The sequence below is a fragment of the Anser anser genome (assembly GCF_964211835.1).
Source record: "Anser anser genome assembly, chromosome: 2".
Taxonomy (NCBI): Eukaryota; Metazoa; Chordata; class Aves; order Anseriformes; family Anatidae; genus Anser; species Anser anser.
The window spans coordinates 95,062,262-95,076,938 of record NC_139721.1 but is presented as its reverse complement, the minus strand read 5'-3'; the positions used below and the strand labels follow the sequence as shown (position 1 = coordinate 95,076,938).

General features: G+C 35.9%; 1 protein-coding gene across 11 annotated transcripts in view; it reads right to left on the bottom strand.

Annotated features, from left to right (window-relative positions):
- The window catches only part of LOC310894361 (transmembrane protein 170B), a 76,281-nt gene that overhangs the window by 51,326 nt on the left and 10,278 nt on the right, over window positions 1-14,677 (bottom strand). For 2 of the 11 annotated variants that reach the window (XM_083824345.1, XM_083824346.1), the window contains one exon: window positions 6,410-13,474. The exons of the other annotated variants lie outside the window; for them this stretch is intronic. In XM_083824345.1, coding sequence (XP_083680471.1) covers window positions 13,333-13,474 — 142 coding nt within the window. In that variant the 3' untranslated portion in view covers window positions 6,410-13,332. Of the gene's footprint in view, window positions 1-6,409; window positions 13,475-14,677 lie in introns of those variants that run through there. 11 annotated transcript variants of the gene reach the window in all.

The following is a 14,677-nucleotide window of genomic DNA, read 5'->3' as shown; positions in this document are numbered from 1 at the left end:
AGCGGAATGGTTCAAAACGTGTATTTCTAAGAGGAGAGGAGGTAGAGTCAGGTTTGAAGTCAAGTCTTAAATATGAAAACGAGCAGCTCAACCCTGCGCATAATCATAGTTATTGTTTATGTGCCTGTTTAGGCACATAAGTGAAAGTATATTTTACAAGTGCTTGTACTAGGAATTTCAGGCATTTTCCTTTTCCACTGTAATTACTGATGTAGTTGAAGTTCACTGCAGGACAGTTTGGAAGCTTCCCTGTGGGAGATAACGTCCTGTAAAACAGCCAACCTGCAAAATAGGTCCTGCAAACATTCCAGGGGGAATTGATAGGTTTCTCTCACAGTTGACTCCAATATTATTTTGACTGATCTCGTTGCTTACAAGGCTGATCTTCATAAGGCAGGTCAGTCAGTCAGGACCATTAGTTGATCTGGATCTTCTCTGTCAGCAAAGAAACTACCCTGACAAACACAAGGTTAGTCCTTTGCAAAGATTAAAATGCAGGACCCTGTCTTGGTACTAAAGTGTTTTTTTTGTCAAGTGTCTTCTATTTGAGATAGAACTCTTGAACTTCTGGAGGAAGAATGAAGGAATGAGCTACACAAGTTTATAACACATAAAAAAACACAAAAACACGTTTACTTCTAGATTTTTTTTTTCCCCACCAAATGGGCTATTTAACATTACACAAAATAATCACTACTGATACCTACACAGTGACTGAGAAACAGGATAACATCGAAGAGGGGATTCTGTACCATTATAGGATATAATAACTAACTGACAGGTGATTAGGTTTATTCTACTTCCACATGCTATATCTAGGGAGAGGAAAACACTTAGTACATCAGTTACTCTGGTGAACGCATCTAGCCAAAGATGTCGATCTGGTCAAGTTGGCTACAGAAGACTCAGGAATGGTGGAATTTGCCTTTTTTGTGTCTTCAGAGAACATTTTGACAGATGTTCAACAGGAGGAGGAAAGGGTTACAGTGGTAACTTGAGAAATTTGCAGAGAACTGGCCAGTAGTACATCCACAAGACTGAAGAATGAGAATTTGAAACTTGTTCACATTCTAATACCTCTGAAATCTCCGCTTCAGAAACATTTCATATTTAGAAGCAAGGGAATCTGACCAAGTAGAATGCCAAAGGGGACCTCACTTTCCAAATCACACAATGAAATAATAGCAAGTTTTAATGGAATTGCATTGCGCTGATGGAAGTGAGTCTAAAAGTGGGCTACGCAAGGCTGAGTTCTGACTTGCATTAGTGAACACAGAAGACAAAACCCATCGCGTTAGTAAGTTACTGAAAAATTCCCAGCATGTCACTGGATGTGTCTATGAAGAGAACTGCATCACACGGAAAGAAAGAAGGTGGACCCAAAAAGGCACATGCCATAAGTTAAATAGAAGTGAAGTCTCAAGGAGTGATTCATTTTTGCTCCTGTTTGTTGCCTCCTCTCACTTTTATATCAGGCAAAAGGATTTTTGTCCTGGATTCTAAAACCAACATACTACTACTCCATTCCTTTATAAAAAAAAATCAATTTCTTCTGCTAGTCATATAAGAAATGATTTAATATTCACATAAGTGCTCCGGTCTGCATTTTCGTATCTGCTCCTGTACCTTTTGTTTTGAAAGCATTCATGTTATGCAGTACAATGCTAAATCATAAGCACAGTACCAACCATGAATATTAAACAATGCTTTGAGTACTGGACATGGTAAAGAATGATATATATTGAGAGGAAAAGGATGCAGACATTGTTTCTCTTCACCATTAGGCTTCAAGTACTAAGACTTCTTGCCTTTGTAAACATAATATTCAGAAATAGCATTACAACAGAACAGATGATGAGGATTATTGTTTTGGTCATTATCTGGAAGTGCAGTATGGGAGTAAAATGGGAAAGAAGGTAGGAAGAAGAGAAAGCATGCACAGACCAAGATCACCATCTAGTGACAGAATTTTTGCTTTGCAAAAGGTGTACTTGAATATTAGATAAGTTTCTGACTTAGAGAAACAAGCCATCCAAACCTTTTACAGTAATAACACTAATTTAAGGACTATGTCTTCCTCTAGGAGTAGGAAAAGAATTCAGAGCATATGATCTGGTGCAGCGAAGTACTTAATATGTTATTTATTCTCTCTGCTTTAAAAACAAGGTAAAAATATCTTTCCTTGAATTTAAATTTCTTTGAATTTGAAAGATATCTACAATTTATGTGTAGAATGATAAACTTATCTTGCAGAAAGGAAAAACGATTAGAAAACCTACCTTTCAGATTAAGCTTTTGCCATCTATCCTCTTTTCTTATTGCATTACCTTTTTTCCCCTAGTCCTGGCTCCTTTTCACACGTTACAAAGGTTTCTATTTCTATTCTTTCTAACCAAGCATATCCTAGACTTGGCCATCCCATCTGTTTCCCTGCTTCTCCAACACATCTAGGTCCAATGTTTTTCTTTCCAAGGTATTCTATAGCTTGTGCCACTCGAGCCATCTTTACCCTATCAAAGTATTTTCACCCACATTCAGCAGGTCTGTCATGTCACTGTCCAGCAGACATTAGCTTCTCAAACACCATTCTGCTTTATCCCTAATCACTCAAGTTACTTAGCTTTGTGGTAACAGGATTAATCATGGTTTAAAAAAAATATTTTAACTCTATAATTTTGGCATGCCAACCAACGCTATCTGTACCTTGTACTTCCCATCCATCTCATCTCCATGTAACTGTTTTCTGTTGTCTTACAACAGTGTGCAAGCGTTAGCGTGCTTACTGTGCAAGCTTAGTGTATAACAGGGAAACAGTCTTAAGTAAAGCTCGAGGAACAGGCTTAAGTAAAGCCCCAGGAACAGGGCTGCACACCTCTCCCAGGTGATGGCTCTTCAAAAACTAGGCAATGGTTTATGCTGAGTAGTATGTGGACAAAAAGATTTAATTCCTATGACGTGGAAGGAATTGACTAAAAGCAGGGACTACACAGCTTTTGAAAAACAAAAGCATGTTTTAACTTCAGCTGTGAAAGCACTGAGGAAAGAACAAATAGTACAGGCAGAGGCATTCATTCCTTCATGGCTTTTTTTTTTTTTAAACAGGACCAGGGGCTTTTCACCTGATAGTTAGGCACTGTGCAAAGGGATAGCTTTATTTTTGGAATGCTTGTGTTGAAATACACTACTTGTTAAATAGGAAGCTGTATTCACAGACAAATGATTATTCTGGCTCCCCTTCTACTGATAAGATTTTAAGCTGTATTCTACAACAATAGTTTCATTTAGCTTTTAACAATTTATAAAAAAAATGCTACTGCCAAAGTTTATCACTTCTGGAATGTTAGTAATCAGTGTTGTTCTATAACCTGTCAACACAGTTGTGCTGATACATGCCGTAATTAATTTGGACAAAAGGAACCTACTTCAAAAAATCCTCTAAATAATTGAAATATGTATCCTATTTTACAGTTGAACATAGGCTCTACTCACACTACACTTCTGTGCCCAAACCTACTAGGAATACTTACAAGAAGAAATAACAGGTATTATTCCTAAATAGAAGGGTAAAAATCACAATTTACACAAAGCATTTATATCCGCTGTAAGTTCAGGTAAACATGGACAAATATGTATATATACACAAAAAAATGTCCATATTATATTTACGTCTACATATATGATATCTTATACAAAACATTAATGTGCAGTCTTACTCTGGTAACATCCACCTTGGCAGGCTAATTAGGTTTGGTATTGAAAAAGTGAAATTATTTCTCATGTGTCAAAAAAGTAAATTTGATTCCAAAACCTTTTTTTGTGAAGCAGACCAAAGAGTAATGGCTTAACACCACTACCCCAAAACAAAACTTCCCATAAAGCAAGAAAGCCTGTTCTTCAGGAAAGATACCTCTTAAAAATAAACCCATTTAATTTTTCAGAAAGGAAATTGTGTCCTACCTAACCGGTTCTGAATGAGCTACTTTGGCACACTGGAAACTGCACCTGGGTATCATTCTTTCCAGAGAGAGGGCCCCAGTTTGGGAGCAGGGGTGTCTTACCTTGGAGCAGCTCTGGCACTCACGGTCCTCCCAGTTCATGACATGGATGTGGCTCAGTTTTCCCCCACAGGCATCCCACAGCAGTATGGGGCAGGCAGCCAGGAAACACTGCAGCTTTGAGGCATCTCTGCGGTCAGAAGAAGAACCCAAAAGGTGCCCAGCTGCTCTGCAAAGGCACTTAGCCCACGCAGGGTACAAAAATTAAAGTAGCTACTTTCTTCTAGTAGTTACCGTGAAAGTTTATGCTTTTGCATAATATTGTGTCATATTATATATGAGGCCCTCAAGTTTATAATCAGAAGAACTCAGGTATTTTGAGTCTTCTCCTCCAGACCAATTTCAATTCTTGTGCCTCCACCCTCTGCAAGAAAAGCTTGTCTTGAAAGCAACATTATCTTACAAATAATAAAAACAACAATAACAAACACTACTTTAAGCTATAGCAACCTTTTAATACTCTCCTTAGCCCCTTAAGCTCTTCACAAGAAATTAGCTGTTGTAATGCAGTCTGTAAAAGTAGTAATTTTAGTCTCCATGGAAAAAAAATGATTTACCAACAAACATTCTCTGATTGACTTAATATAAAGCAAATAAAACCATATCTTATTTAAGACAGGCATTACAAAGTTTACATTATAACTTGTCAAAATGGCATCTCCAAGAAGTAGTAATTAATACACATAGTGAATTAAGCTTCCTTAAAAACAAAATGCATGTGACAGAAACAGGAACAAACAGCATCTTTATGCTTCAGCAGGTCAACAAAATAAACTAGGCAAAAACACTTGCATCATGTTGACTCAGTATATTTTTTCCCAAATAGTATTAAATTGCTGACTATCTGATGAACTACAGAAAAATAAATGTTGTTTTTTTTTTTTTTGTCACCACTTCTAAATTATGCATATCCCCTTGCATAAAAAAATCCTTATTACAGTCACAGAAGCAGGTGCTCAGATTCCATTCTAACTAGCCTTTTACATACATTTAATTTACTCCAGCATTTTTTCCCCCCATATGCTAAAATTTAACCAGCAGATGCAGAGGCTGGAAGTATTAAGACCATGGAGGAGGGGAGGAGAAATTAAAGTCTTACTCACACCACATTAGTCTTGTGCCAACATAGGTCCCACTAAGGGTTTTCTTATATTTATGAAGCAGAACTAAGATGCTTGCAGGAACACACCATTACAGTCTAGAGGAATACGCGTCACTCAAGTATTAATTTTAGCTTTATTTTACGTGAACCCAATTTAAATGTACCAATGTATACAGAGTATAAAACTTTTGTTACCAGGGTGTGATGGATGTACCCAGCTCCTCGAGCCTAGTGGTTGTTTGGTTCAGTCTCTGAAGGAGGTAGAGGCCTAGACCATGACTGGGCCATGAACTTTTTTAATTCCAACCTGTTCTTCGAAACACCCACATAGGAAGAGGTGACATGGTGTGCTTTGATGTTCAGGAGCTCGGAAAGCAAAACATCGATCATGCAATTAACACAGGAATAGCAGGAGTGATAAAACCAAGACTAGTTTATCAAGGAGCAAAAGCAGATGTGTGCACAAGGAGCCTTATGCTTACCTTCTCCATCGTTTGTAATCTGACTACAAGCTAGCCACCTTATTCCATAAACATGATAGCCTGAGTGAGCTTTTTTACTAAGCAGCAGGCTGCACAGCAGTGATTTCCCCTGGAGTTGGGACGCCTCTCACAGATACTCCTAGAGGTTGAGGCCCCTTAACAACTGCACATCTTTGGTAAGCAACTGACACTGTGCACAACTTGTACCACTGGGAATTAAGATTGCATATTGGTAATTTGGACGTTAAGCCTCACTTTTACAACATTTTACTTCAATAAACCATTTTTGCTATACTTTTCATGGTGATTCTTTGAACAGCTTAAACCACACCCATGGCAGTGCATTTCATACGAAGGTTGATGTGTAGTTCTACTACAAGTTATTTATCAGCACACGCAATAAACTATGAAAAGTTACTGAAAATATTTTAACAGAAATTTTTAATCCAATAAATGAACAGAAACTGCTTGACTTGTAAATTTCATATATAAGGCTACTACCAAACATTTCCTATCACACACAAAAGATTAAAACTACTCAAAGGCTCTTGAAATCTTAGAATTAGAATAGATTTTCCACTGTGCATCCATACCAAAGTATAGAATTGAAAACAGTGCTGAAAAAATGTTTTACTTTAAATAACAGTCTAGCTGTTATTGCTGCTTTTCAAAGAATCTGGAAGTATATAATGAAAACAAAGCTAAATAGTTAAATGGATGTACTTCAATCATTACCGCCAATATAATAAGAGAGTTAACTACCAAAGGTTCTCAAAAAAAAATTATTACGTACATAAAGAGAACTGTACACAAATAGGAAAATAAAGTTGCTTTAAAATGAAAGAGCAATGATCAAATACAGTATTTACAGCTTAAGCGTCACCCATTAGTGTCTTATTTTATTTTCTTGTATTGGAGCTATTACACAAACACACAGTACGTCCACAACGCAAAATGAGCACCTTTTTCAAAGACATAGTCCTGTACAACACATAAGTCAACTGTTTGCTTATGTCACTCCTCTCCTTCACTGTTCATGTTCTGAAACTCAAAGACAGCAATGCCTAGATGTCCTGGTTTCAGTTAGGACAGAGTTAATTTTCCTCCTAGTAGCTGGTAGGGTGCTATGTTTTGGATTAGGATGAGAAGAGCGCTGATAACATGCTGATGTTTTAATTGTTGCAGAGCAGTGCTTACACCAAGGAAAGGACTTTTCAGCTTCTCGCTCTGTCCTGCCAGCGAGCAGGCTGGGGGTGCAGCAGGAGCTGGGAGGGGACAGACCCAGGACAGCTGACCCAAACTGGCCAAAGGGGTATTCCATACCATCTGACGTCATGCTAAACAATATATAGGGGTGGCTGGCCGGGGTGGGGGGCCGGCTGCTCGGGGATAGACTGGGCATTGGTCAGCAGGTGGTGAGGAATTGCATCGTGCATCACTTGTTTTGTACACATTATTATTAGTAGTACTGCTATCATTATTATTGTTATTATTATTTCCCTGTCTTAATAAACTGTCTCTATCTCAACTCACCGGCTTCACTTTCCCGTTTCTCTCCCCCATCCCAGAGAGGGAGGGGGGAGGGTGAGTGAAGGGGAGGGGCTGTGTGGTGTTTAACTGCCGGCCGGGTTAAACCACAACACTAGATCGTGATCCTTAGCTCAGGTAGCTTCAACAAGTAGAAACACAAACATTTAGTTCCAAAATGCAAGCTGGCAGAATGCTTTCTATCCACAAACAGTTTATGGAGAGATAAGCTGCATCGTGCACGATCTACTGTTTAAGTCAAACTTTATGAAAACTCTGTGCGTGTGGGTGTGTGTGTGTGGCAGGGCATTTTTTTTTCCATGGTCTAAATGGATACTAATTTTGCCTTCTTCATTTTTAAAGACTTTCAGACTCACATTTCTGACTACTCCTCATTTGCTCAGCCAAATTTGGAAGGTCATAACGGTGGCTGTATTTGTAAAACTTACAGTACAACCGTTGCAGTCCTCAGTATAGGTGTCAAATACTTCAGCCTTTTTCTAACTGTAGATAGCTATCTTAAGTGGATTCTGTAAACGTTTCTAAAGAATTATTTGATTTCTATATATTGCCACAGTCAAAAGTTTAGTTACATAAATACCTGGCTATCCTCTGAAAACAACAAAAATATTAAGGACCTTTGAAATTGCTTTATCTGTATATAAATCGAGCACATTTTAAATGAGTAAAAACCTTCAGCCAAGTTATCAAGTTATTTTAAAAGACTTGAGATTTTTAGCTCTGATAGCTTCAACAGTATACAGTATAATGATGGATAATCTGGAAACAGATTATACAATGCTGATATTAAGTAACTTAATTAAACTTAAAAGTTAGATTTCAAATTAAAAGAAATGTCATTTTCAAAACGATCAGCCATTTCCCTTCTTCACTTTGCCTTAACACTTTCTTTCCAATTCACAAGAGAAGAAACACAAAAGGACATATTATCCATTCCTTTTAACCACTAATAATCTTACTAGTATTCATGAAGTAACTTCTTAAAGTCTTCAGTATCTACAAGATGAACAACAAGAAGCATGGGAAAAAAAGTGTGTTCCTGAAAGAAAATGCTTCTCTACATCATTTACTAGACTTCAGAGTAAAATTGTACATCACTGCAGACTTGAGACATCTTGGTCATTACATTTAAACTTAATGCACAAACTTTTCAAGTATAACTCCAGGCACAAATCAGAGGAAACAGCTTGCGATCAGCACACAATCTTTCTTACTTTCAAATATCAAATAATATGTACTCAGATTAAAGTCTACCTTCTATGATAACCATTTTTTAAAAATCAAAGTATGTGCAGTTAAGTACACAAAGTGTCACCTAACCAAAGACTTCATTGCTGTAACAGAGTACAATACTTCTCACTGAACTTACAGGCTACAAAAATTGACTTTTAACACATTTTTTCAGCTGTGTTAAATTCATCTGTACACAAAGAACATTATCTTTCTGAAGCAACAGCTGAGGATTTAAACAGCCATTTCCATTTTGGGCTGCTCCCAGTCTAGACATTAAAAAAAATGAACCATTCAAAAGGTATTCTGCCAATAGGTATTTATGCATATATACGTTAAGTTCTGGTGACAATTCAAATAAAGTTATGTTCTAGCCTTGTGTGTGTGTGTGTTGTATTTTTCAAACTGGATTTTTCAAATTGTTAATTTGAATTTCAAATTTAATTTTTCCAATTGCTGATCTTGGCAGCATACCTTATAATATGGTATATATGCTAGTAAAGTCAGCAATTTTTGACAAATATTGCTGGCACAAACAGCTTACACCCTGTCCTCTACCTATAACTGTTTATTTTGGCAACACGAACTTTTAAGTCAGGAGATTTAAAAGCATAATCTAAAAATGACTCAGCTGACTCTCGTGCAGACATCAGAATTCGATAGATCAGCTTTAAAACATACATCTAAGCCATGACCAGCAGTAAAGAAAATGGATTTTCATAAATCTGGATTGTTGAGTTGATTTACTTAATCTGAAATGAAGAATATCTTCATAAGCCAATTATACTTAGAATGTTTATTTCTTCTATGTAACGCAATCAGTTATGAAAAAGGAGTTATGAGAACGAGCCAAGATTTACTTCACCTACTTAAGTGCCTCATCATTAATTTCATCTGCCAAGCTACGAGTCACACAAATAAAAGACACTTCACAGTAGTAGCTAGCAAGCTGATATGAAAATTTCTATCATACTGGCTTTATGGAAGAACTGAGAATGTTTCATGTTAGCTGTTATTTTCAGACATATCAGACTCCAACCTCTTGTGAAAGCTGGTGGAACATGCTATTTCTTTTCAACTGCTAACATACTAAGAGACATTAAACACTGAAGGAACATAGACAAAGTGAGCACCTTTTGCATGTTTTGCCTATTTATGACCACCACCTACAGTAGTTCTTATTTTTCGAATGGCCATGTACAAAACCATGTGGCTCAATATGACAATGAAAGAAAGGAATTATTAGCATCTGCTTAGTAAATGAAATACATAAAACAGAAAACATTGAAAACCATTCTTACAGGTATTAGAGCTTTGACTCCAGCTTCCTCTCCAATGGCATTACATCTCTCTCCCCCAACACAATTCAAATAGATATAAACTGTAACCAAAATAAATATCAGTATTCCTTCTTCAGTATTATTTCCTTCAGAATAGTAAAAACATTGTACTTTAAAAAGAGAAAGCTACAAGTAACATAATCAGGAGTACTGTCTTTGGTCCACATTGATTATTCAAAACTGGTTAAATTATTGGTTTCTTTAAGAAACTGAAGAGCAAACCTCAAATTACACCGTTAGTCACAGTACAGATTATTTTCATAAACCTGTAACTACCCATAAATAAACGAATAACTATTTGGAAGATTTTCTGAAAACAAGATTTTTGGTTATATCAGTAAGTCAGAATTGTGTGGAATGTATAAATCTTTAACAATAGCAGCTTCTAACAAAGCAACAGAAGCATCTTCACATTAAACAGTATATTCAGTATTCCTGCCTCCTCCAAAGAGGAAGTTGTGTTGATGTATTTGTTCTCTACTATAAATTAATAATTAACAATGCACAGAATGTGCTTAGTGATACAATGCAGAAACATGCAGAGCTATTTAAAGATTGCTCTGAAAGATTTTGGGTAGATATCTGCACAATGCTTTATTGTCCAAAGCAAAGCAGAGTACCATCCGTGCCATTCACGCACAAGATATTTCTGTAGCCTAGTAACAATGAAAAAAATCCTAGATTATTCTAAGTTATTTTCTTTTTCTTGGGCAAGTTATTTCAACTGTTACTTTCTGTAAAGTACAGAATACACCTCCAAAACATAATTCATACATGTATTTATATAAATAGCATATATACACACACACTGCTTTGAATAGAGCACCTTTTACAAGTTTAACAATGCTGTTCCTAAGGATGTGGAGTGAAGCCTCCAAGTTTCAGAGATATAAGGCCACTTGCATTTGTTTTCTCTGCTGGAGTTATTACTCATTAAGTTCATGCCATGATCAAGGAACATTTCATAGGCAAACTAGTCATCCTCATTTATCCCTCACAAAAAGCAGTTAAAAACTTTGTTACACCAGCTAGGCACTACATTAACTGCCTATTCATTGCTGCCAGACAGTGTCATATAAAGTAGAGACAAATAAGCACCTAAGCACTTTAAAAGCAATTACAGTGATCTATACAATAAAAATTATTTGGAGGAAGGTTATTCAACATCTGCAAAGATACCTCCTTGTCAAAGGAGGAAGGTTAGAATGACAAAAAATTCATTGGCACTACAACTAAAATGAAGAATGAAGTTCATCAATAAAATTTTATTAGTTACATAAATTTCCTAAGTTAGCAGTGGTCAGATAAGAGCTTAAGTTAGTGAAATAAAGCAAGCCTTTGAACAGTGATAGCGTAAAAACCCCATATAATAAGAATCGAGATGCTCAAGGTAATTTGGAGACTGGGAACAAGATTCAGGGTGAGGTAAAGCCACAAGACATTTAAAATTACTGAATGCAATGCTTTGGGAGAGGGTTGTTTTTGATTCACACAAGCATTTCCAAGTTGTCAAACACAACCACTTTAATGGCTTTTGGATGAGCCATTATATCAAATAACCAAGTTGATTCATAATACCTAAAAAAAGAACAAAAATGAAGAGAGAACAACTGTTTCTTCTCCCCTAAAAATATATGTTACAGGGCACATTAGGAGAAATATCATTGATTATTTTATTATTCCTTTTGAATTAAATACCTGAAATCAGTTCTCATATCATAAGACAATGGGGAGAAGTTTAAAATGCATTTTGACAGATGCAATAACTTTATTGTCTATTAAAGCGCTATGACTGTTACGCCAAAAAGTATCAGCAGAAAGTAAAAAAAAAATAAAAATAATTAAGCCACAAAAAATAAGTTTTGAAATCAAAGTAAGGAAAATATAGGCATTTTAAAGTGACTCAAAACTAAACGTATAACACTGAGAAGGTTTATAAACCTACATTTTACGTTGTTCCCTTCATAGCCTGTAACTTTGTACATTTTCAAAACAACTAAAATACTTTCAAAGAAAAAAATATTAGCATTCTTAGTGCTTTTTTAAAAAAAAGTACGGTTTATGTGGAAGAAAATAACAGCAAGCAGGTTAATTCATTACACTGCTTTGAAGCACTAAGCAATAAAGCTGGATTGTAAGTTGTATTTTAACCCTATTCTTTTAGCTGTACAGCAGATGCCAGTGATTTCAACAACTCTGAAAGTCTTCTTGACATCTTAACAGCAAAACCTTTGGGCAATTTATTCTTCTTATCAGTATTAACAGTCAACTGCTGAAAAGCATTCAGCTGAATAAGTATGTAAAAGATGTCTTATTCCTCATAGAGAACTTTGGGCCCTTTAAATTTTGCACTTCATAAATAACATTAAAATTTCTATTCACTCTAAATATTCACACTTAAGACATCTCACATGCACAACACTACTGTTCCCTTTAAACTAGAAAAGCACAAACTCTACTGAAAGCTATGTATTTGAAGGTTCCAGGTATCTTAACCTTTCCAAGGATACAAAATGTTCAGAAACAAGGTAGTAAATACACCAGTGCTGCCCCACTTCCAAACTTCCAAAGTAAGATAACCGTTTTATTAAGCAAACTTAACATTTCTGTTCAATCGAAGACTTGTGTTTTTTGTTTTAAACCCCTTCCATTTTCATCATAGGTATACTCTCAAAGTCTGTATTACATTTGTCTGTTCCTTAAAGAGTATGTGTAGGGTTAATAGTCCTATCAGTACTTAAATAAAGGGAGCTTACTTGCAGCAAGTAGCTTTTCTAAGGCTTTCAGAAGGGCTGGTAACCATCTGTATGTTTCAGACAAAATAATTTAAAGGAATGCATTAGTTTAAGATTCATATGTACATACACAACAGATTATATTTCTTTCTCGCACAGTCTCCTTAAACTACTGATGTCTGAAGAACCAATACCATGAAAAAATGATGTGCTGATCTGCAGTAAACTGACACAATTCATTCTGTGATCATGTTAATTACATCAGGATCAGCAGCTGTAGTTCTTAAATCCCACGAATATTTGTCTACCACTGAAATTGGACCTAACTGTTGTTTTTAATGCTGAATAACAGTAAAAAAAATAAAATCAGTTATCTTACTATTCCCCCTGAAGTCAAACACAGTGTATATCCACAGCATTCTTCTATATCTACAATTTCAAAAAAGCTTACCCAACCAACAGTTAAGAACTAAACTCCGAATTTGGCACATACAGCAACTTTCAGGAGTGCGCCTTTATTTTTATTAAAACACTGATAAGAACAATGATCCTATCACCAAGCATTAGCCTGACTGGCAGCTACTCAAGGTGCTTTATCTCAGCTTTGCACACAGGGATCGCATCTTGCCTATGACTGAGGCACGTAAGGCACAGTGCAGAAGTACATGAGTTCAGACACTAGAGGACAGTGTTCATTCGACTGAACCTCCAGATTTGTACTGCATGTTCCACATCGCTTCCTTTCTCTTGCACTAGCATTCAAGTTCATAAGCTGATGAATCCTCTTCCAGGAAGCTTCTCTTCAGTTCAGAGATTTCTTTAGGCTAGTTAAAATTCTTTTTACATAAGCCTCAGAGCGTTGCAAGAATCCTTGAAAATGAGATAATTAATGTCAGTACTGTCTGTCCAACACCAAAGATGAGAGCTTCTAAGGGAGCCATATTCTTTCCTGCTACTCTGTAAATTCCAGCTACTGCAGCACCTAAGAATCACAGGAAAAACAACCATCAAATTACAGATGTAAACCCAAGGCTGAAATATATGACAAATAATTTACTGCATTTACGCATTAGCTATTTCTAGAGTTTTACCAAACAGTGTATTACTTCATGGCATTATGCAATTATTTAGCCTTGCTTGACTTTTTCTAGTTTTATGAAAAGCCTTCAGGGATGATTTTCCCAACTGAATCAGATTAACTTTCACAACACAAGCTTGATTTGAAAAAGAAGTGAATCTTGCCATTTCTCTTTAGGTGTCTTCAAATTTAATCTTTTTTTTTCCTTCATATTTGCCTTCTGCTAATTTGAAAAATTAGCAAAAACAGCATTAAAGTTTGGTTTAATTGTGCTTGCATAAACAGGGAGAAGACAACAGTAAGATTGCTGGAGTCTACAAAACAATTAAAAATTTCTATCAACTTCATTTAATATTTCAGTTAAATAACCAAGTCATACTATGTCAGTTTAACTTTGATTTAAACTACTAATTTGTTAACAACTGTTCAGCAAATCAAGCAAAAAACATGAAAAAAGATCAAGAAGTCTTACATTGTCATCCATGAATGCATATGGGAAGAAATCTCTACAGATATCATTAGATTTTGAGTTACATCAAATTAAGAAATCACTTTTCTTGTAGATGTGCGCAATTCCCATTTGTGTAACATCACATGATCAAGATAAACCAGCAACAAAATACTGCATTGTAAACAAAGCCAGTTGCTCCTAACTCCCTCCCCCTGTCTTTTACATGCTGAATTTATCACATGCATTTTAAGAGCAAAAGTCACACAGCAAGTAAATAGTTGTGTTGATTTGAAACAAGTGCCTGAGAAAGGTACTCTTTGCTACCAATCAAAAATACCAGGCTAATGACGAAGAACATTTTCTTCTCAGATGATGTCTGAGCATAAAGACACCAAAATGTTCATCCAAAAAAAAAAAAAAAGTCTTGTGTCTTTGGATAAAAATTTTCCTCAATCCATACCTCAGAAGTTCACTTAGAATAAAGCTTTCTTTAAAAATTTATTTTTTTCTGAACTAATATTCGTTGTAGAGTGCTTGCTTCCCTTACCTAAAGGGAACACTGAATTTGCCGTCCTTTGAGGTTTTGGTCTTCAGGAAAAAAAAATCTTAATTGTGAAATAGTTATAGAACGTTTTGTACATAATGTCTGAGAAGCC